The following is a 21,571-nucleotide window of genomic DNA, read 5'->3' as shown; positions in this document are numbered from 1 at the left end:
GCATGGGCCAGAACAAGCCATTTGGCTTCTGGACTAGAAACAGGTTGGAATAAAAACCTTGTCCGTGTTGTGCAGGAGGAACTGGAATTATCACTCCTGACTGAAGCAATGTCTGCACTGCCTCTTGCACAGCCCAGGCCTTCGTTTTCACTGAAGACGGGCTGGTACAAATAAAAAGGAGGGTGTTTCGTGAAAGCAAATGCATAACCGTGAGATACCACTTCTTGCACCCAGGCATCTGTGGTAGACTGCTGCCAGATCTGTGCAAAATGAAGAAGTCGGCCTCCCACCCTTGGGGTCCCCCCCAGGTAGAGGCCAGCCCCATCAGGCTGATGGCTTATCTTCTGATTTGGAGGCCGGTCCTCTGGTAACCCAATGCTTTTTAGTCTTACCAAACTTGTTGTATTGGGACTGTTTGCCATCACCTTTTCCTTGAGACCGAAAGGGAATTTTAGGCTTGAATTTGTATGTGGAAGGAAACTTCACTTTCTTGGAGTCTGCTTCTGACTCCAAAATACTTTTTAATTCTTTACCAAAAAGATTATCTCCAGTAAAAGGCAAAGACTCCAGAACTTTTTTGGATTCTCAGTCCGCTTTCCATGTATGTAGCCAAACCGGTCTGCAAACTGCTACTGCTTAGGCTGATGCTTGAGAGGCAATAGTACCCATATCCAAGGATGCTTCTTCCATAAACGTCGCCGCCTGTTTGATATGTGCAATAATAAGATTTTACTCACAGGTAAATCTATTTCTCGTAGTCCGTAGTGGATGCTGGGTACTCCGTAAGGACCATGGGGAATAGACGGGCTCCGCAGGAGACTGGGCACTCTAAGAAAGAATTAGGACTACTGGTGTGCACTGGCTCCTCCCTCTATGCCCCTCCTCCAGACCTCAGTTAAGGAAACTGTGCCCGGAAGAGCTGACATTACAAGGAAAGGATTTTGGAATCCAGGGTAAGACTCATACCAGCCACAGCAATCACACCGTATAACTTGTGATAACATACCCAGTTAACAGTATGAACAACAACAGAGCATCAGCCAACCTGATGCCAACATAACATAACCCTTTATTAAGCAATAACCATATACAAGTATTGCTGAAGAAGTCCGCACATGGGACGGGCGCCCAGCATCCACTACGGACTACGAGAAATAGATTTACCGGTGAGTAAAATCTTATTTTCTCTAACGTCCTAGTGGATGCTGGGGACTCCGTAAGGACCATGGGGATTATACCAAAGCTCCCAAACGGGCGGGAGAGTGCGGATGACTCTGCAGCACCGAATGAGCAAACACAAGGTCCTCCTCAGCTAGGGTATCAAACTTGTAGAATATTGCAAAAGTGTTTGAACCCGACCAACTTGTTGCTCGGCAAAGCTGTAATGCCGAGACCCCTCGGGCAGCCGCCCAAGAAGAGCCCACCTTCCTTGCGGAATGGGCTTTTACTGATTTTGGATGCGGTAATCCAGCCGCAGAATGAGCCTGCTGAATCGTGTTACAGATCCAGCGAGCAATAGTTTGCTTTGAAGCAGGAGCACCCAGCTTGTTGGATGCATACAGAATAAACAGCGAGTCAGTTTCCCTGACTCCAGCCGTTCTGGCTACATAAATCTTCAAAGCCCTGACTACATCTAGTAACTTGGAATCCTCCAAGTCACGAGTAGCCGCAGGCACCACAATAGGTTGGTTCAAATGAAAAGATGACACCACCTTTGGCAGAAATTGCGGACGAGTCCGTAATTCTGCCCTGTCCATATGGAAAACCAGATAGGGGCTTTTACATGACAAAGCCGCCAATTCTGACACACGCCTAGCCGGAGCTAAGGCCAATAGCAAGACCACTTTCCACGTGAGATATTTTAACTCCACGGTCTTAAGTGGCTCAAACCAGTGAGATTTCAGGAAACTCAACACCACGTTAAGATCCCAAGGTGCCACTGGTGGCACAAAAGAGGGTCTGAATATGCAGCACTCCCTTTACAAAGGTCTGAACTTCAGGAAGAGAAGCCAGTTCCCTTTGAAAGAAAATGGATAGGGCCGAAATCTGGACCTTGATGGACCCTAATTTTAAGCCCATAGTCACTCGACTGTAGGAAGTGAAGGAAACGGGCCAGCTGGAATTCCTCTGTAGGGGCCTTCCTGGCCTCACACCAAGCAACATATTTTCGCCATATACGGTGATAATGTTTTGCTGTCACGTCTTTCCTAGCCTGTATCAGCGTAGGAATAACTTCATCCGGAATGCCTTTCTCCGCTAGGATCCGGCGTTCAACCGCCATGCCGTCAAACGCAGCAAGTCTTGGAATAGACAGGGCCCCTGTTGCAACAGATCCTGTCTGAGAGGCAGAGGCCATGGGTCCTCTGTGAGCATTTCTTGCAGTTCCGGATACCAAGTCCTTCTTGGCCAATCTGGAACAATGAGTATTGTTCCCACTCCTCTTTTTCTTACGATTCTCAGCACCCTGGGTATGAGAGGAAGAGGAGGAAACACATAAACCGACTGGAACACCCACGGTGTCACTAGAGCGTCCACAGCTATCGCCTGAGGGTCTCTTGACCTGGAGCAATATTTGTAGCTTTTTGTTTAGGCGGGATGCCATCATGTCCGCCTGTGGCAGTTCCCATCAATTTGTAATCTGTGTGAAGATTTCTGGATGAAGTCCCCACTCTCCCGGGTGGAGGTCGTGCCTGCTGAGGAAGTCTGCTTCCCAGTTGTCGACTCCCGGAATGAACACTGCTGACAGACCTCTCAAGTGATTTTTCGCCCAGCGAAGAATTCTGGTGGCTTCCGCCATCGCCACCCTGCTCCCTGTGCCGCCTTGGCGGTTTACATGAGCCACTGCGGTGATGTTGTCTGATTGAATCAGCACCGATTTGTCGCGAAGCAGGGTCTCTGCTTGACTTAGGGCGTTTTATATGGCCCTTAGTTCTAGGATATTGATGAGAAGGCAAGTCTCCTGACTTGACCACAGACCCTGGAAATTTCTTCCCTGTGTGACTGCCCCCCACCCTCGGAGGCTTGCATCCGTGGTCACCAGGACCCAGTCCTGAATGCCGAATCTTCGGCCCTCGAGAAGGTGAGCACTCTGCAGCCACCACAGAAGAGACACCCTGGCCCTGGGGGATAGGGTGATCAGCCGATGCATCTGTAGATGTGATCCGGACCACTTGTCCAACAGATCCCATTGAAAGGTTCTCGCATGGAACCTGCCGAAGGGAATGGCCTCGTAAGATGACACCATCTTTTCCCAGGACTCGCGTGCAGTGATGCACCGACACCCGTTTTGGTGTGAGAGGTCTCTGACCAGTGTCATGAGTTCCTGAGCCTTCTCCGTCGGGAGAAAAACCTTCTTCTGGTCTGTGTCCAGAATCATGCCCCGAAAGGGCAGACGCGTCGTAGGAATCAGCTGCGACTTTGGAATATTCAGAATCCAGCCGTGCTGTTGTAACCCTTCCCGAGAGCGTGCTACGCTGATCAGCAACTGCTCTCTGGACCTCACCTTTATGAGGAGATCGTCCAAGTATGGGATAATTGTGACTCCCTGCTTTCGCAGGAGCACCATCATTTCCGCCATTACCTTGGTAAATATTCTCGGTGCCGTGGAGAAACCAAACGGCAACGTCTGGAATTGGTAATGACAATCCTGTACCACAAATCTGAGGTACTCCTGATGAGGTGGATAAATGGGGACATGCAGGTAAGCATCCTTTATGTCCAGAGACACCATAAAATCCCCCTCTTCCAGGCTTGCAATGACCGCTCTGAGCGATTCCATCTTGAACTTGAACCTTTTCAGGTAAATGTTCAGGGATTTTAAATTCAAAATGGGTCTGACCGAACCGTCCGGTTTCGGTACCACAAACATTGTGAAATAGTAACCCCTTCCCTGTTGAAGGAGGGTAACCTGCATCACCACCTGCTGGAGATATAATTTGTGAATTGCCTGTAACACTAATTCCCTCTCTACGGGGGAAGCTGGCAGGGCCGTCGGTGAGGGGGAATCTCCTCAAAGTCCAGCTTGCATCCCTGAGACACAATATTTATTGCCCAGGGATCTAACAGGGAGTGAACCCACTTGTGGCTGAATTTACGCATGCGTGCCCCCACCGGGCCTAGCTCCGCCTGTGGAGCCCCAGCGACATGCAATGGATTTTTGTAGAGGCCGGGGAGGACTTCTGTTCCTGGGACCTAGCTGTGTTGTGCAGCTTCCTTCCTCTGCCCCCGCCTCTGGCAAGAAAGGACGCACCTCGGACTTTCTTGTTTTTTTGTTCGAAAGGCTGCATTCGATAATGTCGTGCTTTCCTAGGCTGTGCAGAAATATACGGCAAAATATCAGAATTACCAGCTATAGCTGTGGAGACCAGGTCCGAGAACCCTTCTCCACACAATCCTCAGCCTTACATATGCTTCTTTAAGTCGGCATCATCTGTCCATTGCATATTCTACAGGACACGTCAAGCAGAAATCGACATAGGCCCTCATTCCGAGTCGTTCGCTCGGTATATTTCATCGCATCGCAGTAAAATTCCGCTTAGTACGCATGCGCAATATTCGCACTGCGACTGCGCCAAGTAATTTAACAATGAAGATAGTATTTTTACTCACGGCTTTTTCTTCGCTCCGGCGATCGTAATGTGATTGACAGGAAATGGGTGTTACTGGGCGGAAACACGGCGTTTCAGGGGCGTGTGGTTAAAAACGCTACCGTTTCCGGAAAAAACGCAGGAGTGGCCGGAGAAACGGAGGAGTGTCTGGGCGAACGCTGGGTGTGTTTATGACGTCAAACCAGGAACGTCAAGCACTGAACTGATCGCAGATGCCGAGTAAGTCTGAAGCTACTCTGAAACTGCTAAGTAGTTTGTAATCGCAATATTGCGAATACATCGGTCGCAATTTTAAGAAGCTAAGATTCACTCCCAGTAGGCGGCGGCTTAGCGTGTGTAACTCTGCTAAAATCGCCTTGCGAGCGATCAACTCGGAATGAGGGCCATAGCTTTGTCTCTAGGACCCAGTATACTCATGTCTCTTTGGGCATATATATATATATATATATATATATATATCTCTCTTAAGACAGCATCTTTAATATATATATATATATATATATATCTCTATATATACACATATATATATATATATATATATATATATATATATATATCTACATACTAGGGTCTCAATCTCTGTTGATAAGGTAACTGTCCACGCTGCCACAGCGCTATAAACCCATGCCGACGCCATCGTCGGTCTGAGTAGTGTACCAGAATGTGGCCCCCCCCCCTCTCTTTTCACCCCCTTCTATCGTGCTTCTGCAGGGGAGAGCCTGGGGAGCTTCCTCTCAGCTGAGCTGTGGAGAGAAAATGGCGCTGGTGAGTGCTGAGGAAGAAGCCCCGCCCCCTCAGCGGCGGGCTTCTGTCCGGCGATTTTGTGTAAAAATAATGGCGGGGGCTCATGCATATTACAGTGCCCAGCTGTATATATGCCCTATTTTGCCAGGAGGTACTCAATTGCTGCCCAGTGCGACCCCCCCTGCGCCCTGCACCCTACAGTGACTGGAGTGTGTGGGTTAGTGTGGGAGCAATGGCGCACAGCTGCAGTGCTGTGCGCTACCTCATATGAAGACAGGAGTCTTCTGCCGCCGATTTTGACGTCTTCTTGCTTCACCCGCCGGCTTCTGTCTTCTGGCTCTGCGAGGGGGACGGCGGCACGGCTCCGGGAACGGACGACCAAGGTTAAGTTCCTGTGTTCGATCCCATTGGAGCTAATGGTGTCCAGTAGCCTAAGAAGCGCAACCTAGCCGCAGTTAGTAGGTTTGCTTCTCTCCCCTCAGTCCCACGTAGCAGAGAGTCTGTTGCCAGCAGAAGCTCTCTGAAAATAAAAAAACAAAATACTTTCTTATTAGCAAGCTCAGGAGAGCTCACTAAAATGCACCCAGCTCCGTCCGGGCACAGATTCTAACTGAGGTCTGGAGGAGGGGCATAGAGGGAGGAGCCAGTGCACACCAGTAGTCCTAATTCTTTCTTAGAGTGCCCAGTCTCCTTCGGTGCCCGTCTATTCCCCATGGTCCTTACGGAGTCCCCAGCATCCACTAGGACGTTAGAGAAATTAGATTTTTGCTCTCTAGATGCCATTGAAGGATCCTCCTCCAATGCATCAGCCCAGGCTGCCACTGCCATTGCCATCCAGGCTGAAGCCATAGCTGGTTTTATGTTTGCCCCAGACAAGGAAAAAATGGTCTTAAGAAAACCTTCAATTCTCCTGTCAGTGATATTTAATGATGTTGACGGCAGAGGTAATGTAGATTTTCGCACCAGTCGAATGACATGCGTATCTACTTTGGGAGCCACCTCCCTTTTTAAACAGTCCGCAGACGGAAGAGGATAACTGGAATTCCATTTTCTTGGAATTCTTAACTTCTTACTGGGCGTAACCCAAGCCTCTTGCATAATTTTCGTCAGTTGTTCTGACTCAGGAAACTCGGGGGCTAATTCAGACCTGATTTTCGCACAGCAGACGATCAGGTCTGAACTGTGCATGCGCCGCAGTGCGCATGTGCATGCAAGAGATGTGATTAGCATCTCAGCCCAGTGATCGCCTCTGCCTGATTTGACAGGCAGAGGTGTTTGCTGGGCGGGAGGGCGGCGTTTGGCCGTCGTTTTCGGGGCGCAGTCCGGGCAATGCAGGCGCCCGTGCTGGGCGTCACCCCGCATGTCAGAGTAAATGATCGTAGATGTGCTAAATTTAGCACATCTACGAGCAACTCTGAATTACATCCTCAGTCCTAGCTCTTCTAGGACGTTTAAACACAGGTGCCTTGGATTTTAACACAGGCTCCCCCGCCTCCTCTAAGGAAAGAATGGCTTTCATTGCACTAATCAGCTCAGGTATGCATACCGAGCTGAGTCCTTCCTCCTTGTCTTTGAATGCAGACCCGGAGTGTGATGAGGCCTCATCCTCTGACGAGTCCACATCTGAAACATGCATAGACTGTTAAGATGTTGTTTCATATCTATGTGATTTACTTACCATCGGCCTTTCAGCCTGTTTTTGTTGAGAGGCTGCCGCTTCACCTGCTGAATGTAATAAACCACAGGTGGAAGGTTGCACGTAAGAGTTAACAGGGTAACCTATTCCTGGTATCGGAGCTTGCATTATCTGCTCAGTTATATTGGATAATGTCTGTGCAAAAGTAGCACATGGGGGTTCAATGTGAACCTGTGCCTGCCTTGGATCATTTAAAATGCTTCAGTGAAAGCTAAAACAATTTGCACATAATCCATTTTGCACCAAGACAAACATGAAATGAGTGTTGGTTTTGCTATGTAAAGTGTATTTTCCTCACCCTTGGCGCTCTTAGACATGATAAATCACACACCTGTACAGTGTTATTACACAATTTGTGACTGTAATCACTTTAAAATTTGTTAAAGTGACACATAATCCGACCCTACCCTGCTTTGCACCAGCACTGAGGATCGGAATACACAGAAAAACTGACAGCATTATAGTAGAGTAAGCAATCACACTAGCAATCAGTCACAGGTTATACATTAGTATAATAAGCAATATGAGCACATAATCAACTACAAATACATTTCAAGTATGTAGGAGAAACATATTATTGCATTTCCTTATATAGGAGTTTTAACCGTATTCAGTTGAACAGCGAAAGAAAACAGCAGCAATAGTTTACAGACTCATAAGCATCGAGTGCTTATCCAACTATTCGTACTCAAAGGTAGATAGAAACTTAGAGCTGTATTGGCCGGCTCAGGAGAGTGGGATACAGGGAGACTTCACCCCGCTTCCAGGATCGGTTAATACGTTAGCGAACGCCGAGTGGATCCAGACGCTAATAGTGTACACACTCGCCCTGTGAACCTACAGTGAACACAGTCGCCCAAGTGAACACTGACGCGCCAGTCACACAGCCGCCTATGCTGCGACTGGGTCCTATTAGATACACAGCTTCTCAGACTCGGTTTATGGCGGGAAACTCGGAGGAAACTGGTCATGAACCAGGGGAAGGGACGACCAAGGGAGCGTCTGACTCCCCACTGCGGACATCAACCCTAGGGATCACGGCCTCATACTACCCCTGGAGCCTATGATCCCCTAGGGCCTAGTGCTGGTGCACCCTAGGTTGCAGCCACGTCAGCGACTGTTTGGTAGTCTTCCCCCAAAACAGTGCAGCTGTGTCCGTGTTTCCCCACTAAGCGGAACCGATGCCTTACCTTCTCCCCGTGCTCCGGCCACAGCCAGGTAATGTCTGCTGGACTTGCTAGTACATCCTACACAGACGCCCGCCGAAACAGCACTGTACACGTGGGTAAGCGTTGTCGCGACACGGCGAGGAGTTGTTGGATCGACTATTTCTAAAGTACGTATAAGACGCTTTTTAGAGAAGATCGCTCATAAAAAATAGTAAGACTATAAAATAAAATAAAAAAAGTTATTTGACTGCTAAAAACCAGCAGCCCATTGACCATGGTCCAGCTCCTGCCGCACCAAACAAAAAACTGATTTGCCTGAGCCAGGAGGTGGGGCTATATGGACGCATGGTTGCATGCTGGGAGGCCGAAAGCTTTGACTGATTAGTGCAAATCCGCTGTCGCGTCATCATATCCCCAATGTTATCCTGTGGATTACCTGTAGACCCTGTCGGAGAAAGACTGAATACCTATCTGAATACCTATCTAACATAGAAAGTATGACTTCCAGCAGCAACGGCTAGTAGACACATTCATATGCAAACAGCCAACACTAGAGGGCAACATCACATGGTTTTGTCTGCTCCTCGCACAAAGCTGAGTAGGATGCGTCATAAGTATAACGGTATGGCACTTGCCTTACAGTATGCATGTGCAGGTGGAATGAGACGAGGCAGCGTTAGCGGGAACATATGTCTAAGGTGGAACCTATGTAGGTGAGACCTACTTACCTGAAGACCACAGCCCACTTCTTCAGTAGGATCTCACTGTACTGGTCTCTGACCTCCAGCATCATGTCAAACAGCTGGTTCACCGAGAAGCCGTAACCCTGGATAGAGCAACATGGAGAACATTTCAGGGTAGAGACCGAACAAAAGCATGTGGTAGACCCTGAGAATGACTGACTGTAAGAACACGACCTACCTGCAGCGTGTCGGCAAAGTGCACAATGAGGTTCTTGAGGTCTAACACCAGGTTGGGATCGGAGCAGTAAGACTGTAAGACAAGGCAGCATCACTGAGTGACAAATGGACTCCATGTTGTGCTGCAATCCCTGCACTAATACAGCTTCCCTCTAACAACGTGGTCTGCACAGAGTATTCCACCCACCAGGATCCGGTATTTGCTTTCAGAGGAGACTTCTGCTGACTGGCTTCTGTAATGGTCAATGTAGCTCCTTCTAACTGGTCAGCCACAGGACTTGTCCAATCTACAGCTCACCTTCTAGTCATTCAGATCTTCCCCTCCACAATAAGTGACAATCAGGCCTGGCCAATCTGCGTCACTCCCAGCATGCCCGTTCCATAATAGCAAAACTGTGGCAGAGCATGCAGGGACTTAGGCTGGCCAGGTCTTTCACAGATCATTACAGGATCTGAGCAGCAGGGGTCAGTATGATAGGTGTCTCCCGGTAAGCCAGGCACACCTAAATCAGTATAGGAGACTAAAATTGGGCTGGTGGCAGGTCTTACCGAGTGTGTCCTCAGAGCGGCCATTGTTTTCGACAAGGCCAACTCCCAGAGTTCATCGATGTAAGCTCGATTAACCAGGCCGACCGTCGTGTGCAGGATGTGATCTTCCACTACAAAAAACCTGATGGATAAGGAAATGACATGGTAAACATAACACCACAGTAGGATGCACAGAAGCAGATCCCCGGTGACCGGGCAGGCAGAATGCGTGTGTGTGTATGAAGTGTCGCCATCAGGAATTTCGATTACAAAATGCAAGACTTCTAGGACTTGATCAGTATGAAGTCATTTTAATTCTGCGTAACCTGCGGTGGTGCTGTATAGCAGATATACTTACCCGACAATCTGGTAGAAGTACTTCCTGTAGCCATCCAGAGTTTCATGCTGTAACAGAGAAGAGTCTATGGGTAACAGGCAACAATTCCTATAATGCGCGCTGTTCCTGCAGCTTATAGGCTCTGGCTGTACTGTACATTTATTCAGGAAAAGCTCTCCAGACTCTGAACCCCATTTTACAGCGTATGAGACTCATTATGCATTCTACATTGGTTTATCAGAGATGCTGCTCTATTGTTCATGAGCGTTAGGTGTCGCGTAAGTACCCAGCATGCCAACATTGCTTGGTGATATTACTGCTGCTGCTTTCTGATACACTATGCAGGTGTGCCCGCAGCCTAACCTGACAGATCACGGAGCACCATATAGGCCATGATGTTGTACCAGGTCTGAAATGTGGTAATATAAGGAGGTGACAAGACCGTGGGCCTTGTGCCCTGGAACGCCATCCTGTTTCTAGTGTATGACTGTGATATGCACAGCAGCCTCTGTATCTGTTATATGAATAACGCAAAGGAGCGTTGGGATAATATACACAAACGTAAGCTAGATAATGACAAGACAGGAATAGGTGGTGTGGAGAGTTACCATATTGGACGGTGGCTGCAGCACCAACCGCGCCTGCTTCCTTCTCTGCTTCCTGTAGTAGTTCTCAAACACCTCTCTGGAGCCCTGAAACCAGGAGAGGAAGTCAATGAAAATGTTCTACAAAATCATTCCCGAAAGTGGCGGACCTTGATAACACACACAGGCAGTAGGGTCAGTATTTGGTATAACCTGATTGGCTCCATCCTGACATGTTACACGATCCAGGCAGGCGGCGGTCCTTTATGGCCACAACCTGCCCATCAACTATTGGGTACTGCCAGCAGGATAACGCGCCAAGTCACACGTCATCTCACACTGGCTACCCTAGCATGGCAATGAGGTCAGTGTGCTCCAATGGGCTCCACAGCCACCAGATCCCAGTATAATACAGCACCTTTAAGATGTACACACAGGGGAGACTCGCAGCAAGAATGAGCAAATATGAAGTGCATATATATTACACACATATACATACACACACATATAAGCATGTGAAACTGTGTGTCACTTTGATGCTTCAGAGATACACGTTTCTAAACATATATAAAGCTTTTGTACAATACTGGAATGCTCATCATGGGCTTAGCCTTGAATTTACACCAGGAACAGCTGGGAATGGGTTAAGGTTGCAGCCATTAACCCTCTCCTGACGGGGGGATCATGTAACAGGGTTATTGAGTGTTAGTAGGAGAAGCTGACCCGGGCAGCCTCAGGGGAACAGAAATAGTAGTGGGAACATTAGCACGTAGCAGCCAGCGGTTATCACAGGCTGCTACCCCACTAATGGTTTCTTCCTGTGTCCTTATCACTGCAGAGCACAAAGCATCTGAGCTGGGCCTTACCCCTATGATCTCAGCATCCAGAGCAGGAGATGGGCAGATACAGCAGCCTGGCATCCGTCATACTGCCAGCTATCACAGCGGAAGCCGCGTGCCCTGCAGGGAATGCATACTACACCGAGCAGCCCTGAATAAACCATTCCACTAGGATTACAAGGGGTCATGTATGTGGGCCACACACATTTACCGCTAAGGAAAGAAACGTATGGAGTGTTCTTTTCTGTAACATGACAATGTATCCGGCTGTCGGTATTGTCGGCTGTTGCAATTCCGGTGTCGGTAACCTTACCACCAGAATCCCGTCAGCCGGCAAATTAAACGCATCCCGTTTATATCTGCAGTCAAATTCTATGTCACACACCTCACATTTACTACAGAAAGAAAAGCATAAGACTCATAATTGAAAAAAATGCCCCACAGGAATCCTCCCATTCCCAGCGTTTCCCCTCACTAGAATACCTCTTCCATGTCCAGTTCATGGGATACTTCTCTCCATAGAAACATACAATGTGTAGGCAGATAAGCACCTCTGGGCACGCTCCCATTCACAATCCATCTCCCATTCTCAGTAACTGGATTACCTCTCCCATTCCCTGTCACAGGAATACTTCTCCCATTCCATTTGCCAATCCCAGTCACTGGAAAACCTCTCTTATTCCCAATCATTAGAATTACCTCTTACTGGGAAACCTTTCCGAATCCCAGCGTTCCCCATCACTGGAACACATCTGTCCGACTGCCGGAGATTACCCTCATTAGAATAATCCGCTGCCCCCCAGCACTCCCCTCTGGTTCCCATCGCTCTGTCACTGGCAAACACCTCAGACTGACAGCCCTGCATGTACCTGGTGTACATACTCATCCCACACGCCACCTGTACACTTCTCACCTCTCACAGGTATTGGAAGGAAAGAAAACTTTATTTCTCGGATACATTGTGTTGCAAATATTTCATCCACGCTGCCATCACTTCCCGTCTAGGTAATGGTTGTTTTACAAAACTATCTTCCTACGGCACGGAGTAAGCGTGCTTTCTACTTTAAAGCAAAAGACTCCTATACTATTGCCTTATAGGCACACATAACGGGACTAAATATTACTGTGACCAGAACCTACAAGGACACTGCTAGAACAGGGGCGGAGGTATGTCATGTGACAGATGTGCACTGACCCCCCAACCCCCACCCCCCCTTCCGAGACCAGCACCCGACCATAGAGGTACTCCCACACACCTGCCTGCTAGCAGGCCAGGGCGCCTTCCCGGCCATTCCAAGTTCAGCAGCCACTGCTCCATTAACCCCGGCCTGACCTCCTCTCCTCCTCTGCTTTCCCTGACTCACCTTCCTGAGAAAGTTCAGCGTTTCCTGCAGAAGGCTGCCGCCGGGCTGTGTGTTAATGTGCAGCATCTTATTTACAGGTGCCTCAAGTCTGACTGCCGGCTGACCCCCTTCCCTTACAATATATGAACTCCTGCCCCGCTGATAAGCCGGCCAGAAAGGAGCAGTGTGGACCACAAGGTCGGTTTCACAAAAACAAGGATAATAAATACTGTAATGTTTATGCTACATGGGGCTTTTTATCCGCAGGGCGAAAGTTCACATGGCCCTACTCGGAAGCAGCCGCTCTGATAATGCTTATTATTACTAGTTGTATTTGTGGGGCCGCAATTCAGTGCTCGTGCCCCCAACGCTTCCTCCCAGAAAACAAAGGACACCACTTCCTTTAGCTGGCAAACAGGATTCGGACCATCGCTCAGCAGCGGCCTTATCAGCAGGTCACCAGTAGGCCCGAGCAGGGGAGCGACCCGTAGCATGTGGGTCATTTCGCTGTCAGAGTTTGTGACTGTACTTTCACACCCCAAACTTAGATCAGAACAAGCCGTGACCCGGCGAGGAACAAAGGAGGCACAATAAGCACATTCCAAAACATTTCTCAGCAGAGGCACATTCCGCCTGCAAATAAACATACCCCTTACAATGAACGTGGGGACCATTGTTGATTACACACCAATGTTTGGGCACACAGCTAAACTTCTTGGCACCAGGACCATGTCTGTCGCTACTGCGATGAAACCATTTTCCTGAAGCCTTTTGATGACCTTACTGCCGGTCACTGGTGAAAAGTTCTGGAGCGGGACCCTCACCAGGCATGGGTGTAACATAGGTCTGGCATGGACTGGGCACAACCGCTACTGGAGCAGCCATGCACGCATACTGTGACCGGGACACAACAAGTCACACACCGGAGTTCAATTGTTTCACAAAAGTGCAAACAACTACCAGAAAGGCCGAGGGGCCTCTTACAGTACATGACCCGTTGCTGACACACAGACAAAACAACGTCTGTTAGAGGAGCGACCAGGCACGCCGTCACTCCAGCAAGAGGAGCAGAGACACCTGCTCAGGTTGTAGGTAACCTCGCAGAGACCCCTTCCCTTGCTCCTGACAGACAGGAGGACAAAGGAGGTAGAACCATCACAAGCCCAGCGTAAGCGTGAGGGAACATTATCAGCCCAAACACAAGCGGGCACCGACATGTCCCAGTGCTCGCTCTCTGATCCCGGCAGAGAAAACAAGCTCAGCTTCTCATCTCAGTGTTCCAGAGAAATGTAATGACATCCTAATTCCCATCAGACAAGTCTTTACTGTACATTCCCACCGCTCTTAGAGGTTAAGAGTTTGGCGTCTCATCAGAGGGATTGCAGAACTCACCTGTGACAGGTTTACTGTGAATTTAGCAGTTAGAGCGCACAAGAACCAGCAAGTGGAATGAACTTTCTAGGATCTAGGTCCTTGCGATCACAAGTAATGTTAGGCTCATCCACCTTCCTGGTGCTCGCTAACAGGACAGGAGCAGAGAGGTGACATCCGGTGTTACCCCTACAGAATTGGTTTTTGGGCAGCCAAGCGCCCTCTCTCCTGCTTGAGTAAGGACACTTGGCTGCCCAAAGTGTATATTTCAAAAGCTGTTAAGAAACACTTTGGAGACTTGGAGGTCTACTCATGAAGCTGTGAAAAGTGTGAAGAAGTGAGCCAGTGGAGAAGTTGCCCGGGGCAACCAATCAGCATTGAAGTAACATTTATAATGTGCATACTATACAACTGTACGGAGCAGCTGATTGGTTGCGATTGGCAACTTCTCCACAGGCTCACTTCTCCACTCTTTTCACTGCTTCATGAATAGACCCCTTACTAAGCCTTGGATGGAGACAAAGTGCACGGAGATAAAGTACCAGCCAATCAGCAACTACATGGCATGTCACAGACTGCATTTGAAAATGGAGAGTTGGGAGCTGGTTGGTTGTGTGTTTTATCTCCATCCATGGCTTAGTAAATAGACCCCTGAATCACAACTTGGAGGGCAGTTTTCCACACCTTATGCTCCATCTACTATATCATGGCGCCCTTAATATACAAGTCTATTTTCTAGGACACAGGAGAAGATGGGTTCTCATAAGACTTCCTCGGTTCCCGTCACAGTGTGGAACCCACGAGAACTAATAAAAGACAGAGCTGTTAGAGGGAACGTTCCAGGTATTTATCTGCTTGATCGGATAGTGCTGGGAGCTAGGGTTTGGTTTAATCCCTAAACTGCGATTCTCCTGGATGGCTCAGTGTCACAATACACGACCGACCCCGACACTGGACATGAGCAGATTTCATACAATGAATGGTAACTATCTGTAATGAGGCAATAGATCTTATTTTCCGATACCAGGGCCTGCAGGGTTTCAGGATTACATGAACACCAAAGGACGTCACACAAGTTTGATCAGAGCCGCTAAACGTGATCATGCCCGTAATAAGGCCAATACTTGCCTGATTAGTATATTTTCTTCCATTATTGTGACACCCTCTGGTTGGAGCTTGTGGTATGAAGACCAGTCAGTATTCTAGCACTTTATATCAGGGATAGTCAATAAGCGGCGCTCCAGCTGTGGAAGAACCACACATCCAAGCATGCCCTGCCACAGTTTTCACATGCTCGAATAGCAAAACTGTGGCAGGCCAAGCTGCGGTGTGTAGTTCCTGGGCTGTATGCTGGAATGCCCCGCTCTATATTTTCCCACTGAAGGGATGGAGGTACAAGAGGACAGCCTTCAGTCACATGACTGAGCCAGAGAACTGCATGTACCATCATGCACTGCGGTTTCTCTTTCCTGTGACATTATAACACAGGTGTCTAGTCTGGTTGCATCACTTACAGTAGTATTTGTATCTAGCACAGAGCTAGCATAAAATGACAGGGATATAAAAGGGATCGGACATTTGTTAATGAGCAAAGGTCTCCTCACAGGGCCACAAGGTGAGGTATCAGGACATACTGCACAGGAGCTGTGATCTGTGTGTGCAATAATATACCATTATCATGTATTAACCAGCAATCAGTGCACTCACCAGCACTGTGTATATGTGCAAGCAGCGGTATACCGGTGAGAAGTCCACTAAGTCTTGAGTCCCTGGCGCCTGTAAGAGAAGGATAAATCATTAGTTCTTGCCATAGAATCCTGCTCATAGCAGCCCATGTATCTGACATACTAGCCACTCACAAACCAAGCTTCAATACTCTCTAACCCTCGCAGCCCCCATCTCGGTACGTGAGAAAAATGACCGTACCTCCTCCTCTTCGTCTTCATCTTCAACATCAAGGATTCCAGAGTCCTGCTCAGACATTGGGCTTGTCCCGTTCATCTCCGGACTTGGGCACAGGTCCTTCTTGCACCTCTTCCCAAGACCTCCCTTGGTTTGCAGCGCCAAGATGTTGTCCAAGCTTCTCTGCTGCTGAGCCTATCAAGAGTAAGAGAGGTTTCAGCGCATGCGCCCGGTATGGTATGTGGCCGGATGAACAAAACCAATGCATGTTATAGAGGAACGCCCTTGGCCGACCTTCCTACTAAACACAATGCGAAATGTACAATGCTTAGACCATAATCGATGCAGAGGTACATCCACCGGCAGGAGAACCACAAAACCAGTCTGTAGAAGGTGGCTGAACTCAGAATATTTAATACATTCATGCATAAAGGCCAGTACAGTGGACAGCTGTTTTTAAATAATTATCTCCTATACAAACTCTCCTAACTTCACTAGTGCATGGTGTCCTCTTCTTTGGAAATCTACCAAACTTAGAAGTAATGCAAGCTAGTAGAAACTTTTAATTCCTACAAAAAGGTCAAAATAAAATTGCTAAGAAAAGTTTACCAGCACCGGATTCTACAGGGATTTCTGTAAAATATTTTTACTCAAAGACAGCAGAGAAGGTAAAAAAATAACCACATTCATCCTGTATTCATGTGTTTTCGCACAAAAAAAAACAGGCTACAATTGAATTGCCTGATAATGACCACTGGCCACAAATCGAGGTAAAGGCAATTTTATTGCGTGAAAAATGAACAAGCACAATTGAATCATTCCCCACCCCCAAATGTTAAAATCAGTCAAATTCAAAGCATGAAAGTCTTGCTAGGTATGAAGCAAACTCAGAAGTAAACGAAAATATTTGTGCTATAAATACTCAGTACATTTTTGTTTCTGGACAAATACAGTATATCTCTAAATAGGTGTGGGGAAAAAAATACTGTTTTCTACGTACAGAATTTTTTATTTCTGGAGAAAAAAAATACAGTAAGCATCCTGATAAGAACAAACTGGAACCATGCCAGACATTTGTTTTTCATTTTACCTCACTTTTTTGTAAAAAAAAAAAAATGTGATGGTTAAAGTACTTTTCTATGGTAAATATGCAATTTTTTTATATTGCAGATGCATGATGTCCACTCAAGTGGACAGGTGTATAATGTCTTCCGTTTTATAGTGAAGATGAATATAATAAAGAAAAAAGAAAAACACAATCTATTCTCAGGGAATATCCCCTTTACAATCTGAAACCTCGTTTAAAAAATAGGGTGTCCTTCCAAGGGATCCTTCCAGTATCTGGAACTCCACAAGTCAGCCTTGCAGTGCGCTCGCAGCAAGGAGGAAGTGCGTCCACCCATCGCACAGTGCAATTGCTCTTCAGGAATTAGGGTATGGGGAGAAGCTGTACAGAAGGACATGTCCAATTTAAGAGGTTGCTGCGCATGGGGCAGGTGCAAGAGCATATCCTGACTACAATGGTTGGAACTGCTGTTGTAAGAATCTATGAGTTCCGCTTGCAGATGCACAAAACCGCCCATTAGTCCTACAGATTCTTGCATTAGCATAAGGTACAACAAATAATAGAGAGTACCACTGGCGAAGGATTCTTACAGATGACCCTTTATTAAAAGGGTAATGTTAACCTTGGGGGCTCATGTACCAATAGGATAAATATCCACAATAAATGGTGAATGAAAGTTAATATTTTAATAAAACATCACAATAAAAACATGTACAAAATGACATACAAGTTCACATCCAAATTTGTATGCGAAGTGGTATGCGATATTTAGGTCACCAGTAATACATTTGACAGTCAATAGGTCAACCACTATTGGTCGACATGAGTTTATCACTATTTTTTTTCCATTTTTATAAGTTTCTCATACTGTACCATCCACATGGACTATCATTGGGAATAGTAACATGTGCCAAGAGCAGTGGTCGCAGAGCGAGGCAGCTTGCCGAAGCATGGCGAGCAAAGCGGTACACTAATTGTGGGTCCATGTGTTAAAAGTTAAAAATGGACACCCCGAAAAACCGAAAACCTTTCATGTGTTGACAGTTTTCAGGTTGACCTTTGGGTTGTGTTGACCTTTTTCTCACGTAGACCTTGTCCAAGTCAACCTTTTGGGGTTGACCTAATGAACCATACCCCTCAGAAGCAGCCCCCTCTGCCCCCTATAACATTATTATTGCAGAGCATGCATAAGACAGGGACACAGAAGGCCGACAGAAGACCAGCAGATGGAACACAGAGCGTGGACTAGTCAGTGGGAAAAGCAGTATCTGGTGTCTTATACCACCGCTGCCACACTGGAGAACTGCCCGAGAACACACTGCCAAGCACAAGGGGAGGGTGGCACATTACACAGCAGGTACACTGACGGCACACAGAGCACGATCATTGGGCAGGGTACACAGCACGGGAATCGCACCGGGCAGAGTGAGGTATTGGCCTCACAACAAGAGATGTACAGTCTGTCAGGGGTAATGGCAGATAGACCGGACGCTGGGGTAACCAGAAACGGAAATGGGGCTCTGCGTGCGTTTAGACACAATGATCCAGATTTGGGGCAGCGGGAAATGAAGGCGTCTGTAATACGAGACAAACAGGTGTAACATTGAGTCTGGTTTATAGGACTGGATGGAGTTTAAGTACTGACCCCCTCCCCATAGGCAAATGCCAAGAAACCTTTTAACCTGAACAAAGGGCAAACGTGCTGGGTGAAGCTCCTGACAAGCCTTGTAAGAGAGCGCTGGCTGAGAACAATTACAGGAGAAAAGGACCAGAGCAGGGGCCTGCCATCCTCCACGGGAGAGAGAACATGGCAAGATCAAAGGTTGGGCAGATCTACGGCTACAGGGACAGCCAGACACGGCCTGGAAACAGCTCCCTCCTGTTTTACTATTCTCCTGAAAGCTGAATGCTAGTGAGATAAAAACCCTAAGTGGTTACATACACCAGATCCAAAGTTACACCCCGACACACCAGCAATGCTAGCCGGTATTAACCCATCCGCTACCAGAGCGCAGCACCATATAATCACACCCCGACACACCAGCAATGCTAGCCGGTATTAACCCATCCACTACCAGAGCGCAGCACCATATAATCACACCCCGACACACCAGCCATGCTAGCCAGTATTAACCCATCCCCTACCAGAGCACAGCACCATATAATCACATCCCGACACACCAGCAATGCTAGCCGGTATTAACCCATCCTCTACCAGAGCGCAGCACCATATAATCACATCCCGACACACCAGCAATGCTAGCCGGTATTAACCCATCGCCTACCAGAGCACAGCACCATATAATCACATCCCGACACACCAGCAATGCTAGCCGGTATTAACCCATCCTCTACCAGAGCGCAGCACCATATAATCACACCCCGACACACCAGCAATGCTAGCCGGTATTAACCCATCCTCTACCAGAGCGCAGCACCATATGATCACACCCCCGACACACCACCAATGCTAGCCGGTATTAACCCATCGCCTACCAGAGCGCAGCACCATATAATCACACCCCGACTGAAGGCCGAGTGATTAAGATCCAAGATGATAGATAATCACTATAACACCCCACAGCTGGAACTGCACTATTCCTTATAACACACAAGCTCTACTAATGGGCTGTAGTACGGGTGACCGGCGGTCACCTTACCGACGCCGGGATCCCGGCAGGGAGGGGCGAGTGCAGCAAGCCCCTTGCGGGCTCGCTGCGCTCGCCACGCTGCGGGCTCGGTGGCGACCTGCGGTCGCCACGGGTTCTATTCCCACTCTATGGGTGTCGTGGACACCCACGAGTGGAAATAGTCCCTGTTGGTCGGCATGCCGACCATCGGGATAGTGAGCCGTCGGTCTCACGGAGGAGGTCATGTGACTGTCGGTCAGCCGACCGGCGGTCACATGACTACCACCCCTACTTATGAACACTGTGTCACACCAGAGCCCACCGATTACACGCTACATACCAGAGCCCACCGATTACACGCTACATACCAGAGCCCACCGATTACACGCTACATACCAGAGCCCACCGATTACACGCTACACAGATTATACGCTATAAACAAGAGCCCACAGATTACACGCTGTGTATAAGAGCCTGAGTACATGCTACATAGAGGCCACGGATAACATGCTACATATCAAAGACATTGATTACACAGTACATATCAGAGCCCACAGATTATACACTATAAAACAAGAGCCCACCGATTATACTTTATGTATAAGAGCCGGAGTACACACTACCTATCATAGGCCACCGATTACACACTACACAGCAGAGGCCACCGATTACACACTACACAGCAGAGGCCACCGATTACACGGTACATATCAGGGCCCACCAATTACATGCTATTTATCAGAGCCAACAGATTATACACTATAAAACAAGAGTCCACCGATTATACTTTGTCTAAGAGCCGGAGTACACACTACATAGCAGAGGCCACCGATTACACACTACACAGCAGAGGGCACCAAGTACACACTACATAGCAGAGGCCACCGATTACACACTACATAGCAGAGGCCACCGATTACACACTACATAGCAGAGGCCACCGATTACACACTACACAGCAGAGGCCACCAAGTACACACTACATAGCAGAGGCCACCGATTACACACTACATAGCAGAGACCACCGATTACACACTACATAGCAGAGGCCACCGATTACACACTACATAGCAGAGGCCACCGATTACACACTACATAGCAGAGGCCACCGATTACACACTACATAGCAGAGGCCACCGATTACACACTACATAGCAGAGGCTACAGATTACACACTACATAGCAGAGGCTACAGATTTTACGCTACATATCATAGCCTACAGATTACACGCTACATATCAGAGAACACTATATAGGAGAGAATGCCAATTACATGCTACATATCAGCGCCCACCAATTACATGCTGTTTATCAGAGCCTACTGATTATATGCTATGCATAAGAGCCCGAGTACACACTACCTATCATAGGCCACCGATTACACACTACACAGCAGAGGCCACCGATTACACACTACACAGCAGAGGCCACCGATTACACGGTACATATCAGGGCCCACCAATTACATGCTATTTATCAGAGCCAACAGATTATACACTATAAAACAAGAGTCCACCGATTATACTTTGTCTAAGAGCCGGAGTACACGCTACATAGCAGAGGCCACCAATTACACACTACATATCAGAGCCCACCAATTATACGCTACACATTAGAGCCCACCAATTACACGCTACATATCAGAGCACACGCTATTTATCGGAGCCCACCCATTACATGCACTGTAAAAGAACGACGTCACGCTTCTTATGGTTATGTGTATACGCTGTAAGCAGGGGGAGATAATAAAGGAAATAGGGGGTAGCGGACCACCAGAAAGAAAGTGCCCGCCAATCTTTCTCTGCTCCAGCAAACACTCTGTAGTACTGACACAA

General features: G+C 47.9%; 1 protein-coding gene across 2 annotated transcripts in view; it reads right to left on the bottom strand.

Moving 5' to 3' along the window:
• Positions 1-21,571, bottom strand: part of EXOC6B (exocyst complex component 6B) — a 395,920-nt gene that overhangs the window by 172,238 nt on the left and 202,111 nt on the right. For both annotated transcript variants that reach the window (XM_063925254.1, XM_063925260.1), the window contains exons 7-13: positions 16,065-16,235; positions 15,846-15,914; positions 10,610-10,693; positions 10,023-10,069; positions 9,686-9,806; positions 9,138-9,209; positions 8,945-9,042 (exon numbers count right to left, since the gene is read on the bottom strand). In XM_063925254.1, the coding sequence (XP_063781324.1) occupies positions 8,945-9,042; positions 9,138-9,209; positions 9,686-9,806; positions 10,023-10,069; positions 10,610-10,693; positions 15,846-15,914; positions 16,065-16,235 (662 nt within the window). The remainder of the gene's footprint in view (positions 1-8,944; positions 9,043-9,137; positions 9,210-9,685; positions 9,807-10,022; positions 10,070-10,609; positions 10,694-15,845; positions 15,915-16,064; positions 16,236-21,571) is intronic.

The sequence above is a fragment of the Pseudophryne corroboree genome, chromosome 1 (assembly GCF_028390025.1).
Source record: "Pseudophryne corroboree isolate aPseCor3 chromosome 1, aPseCor3.hap2, whole genome shotgun sequence".
NCBI classification, from domain to species: Eukaryota; Metazoa; Chordata; class Amphibia; order Anura; family Myobatrachidae; genus Pseudophryne; species Pseudophryne corroboree.
This window is presented reverse-complemented; position numbering and strand designations above follow the sequence as displayed.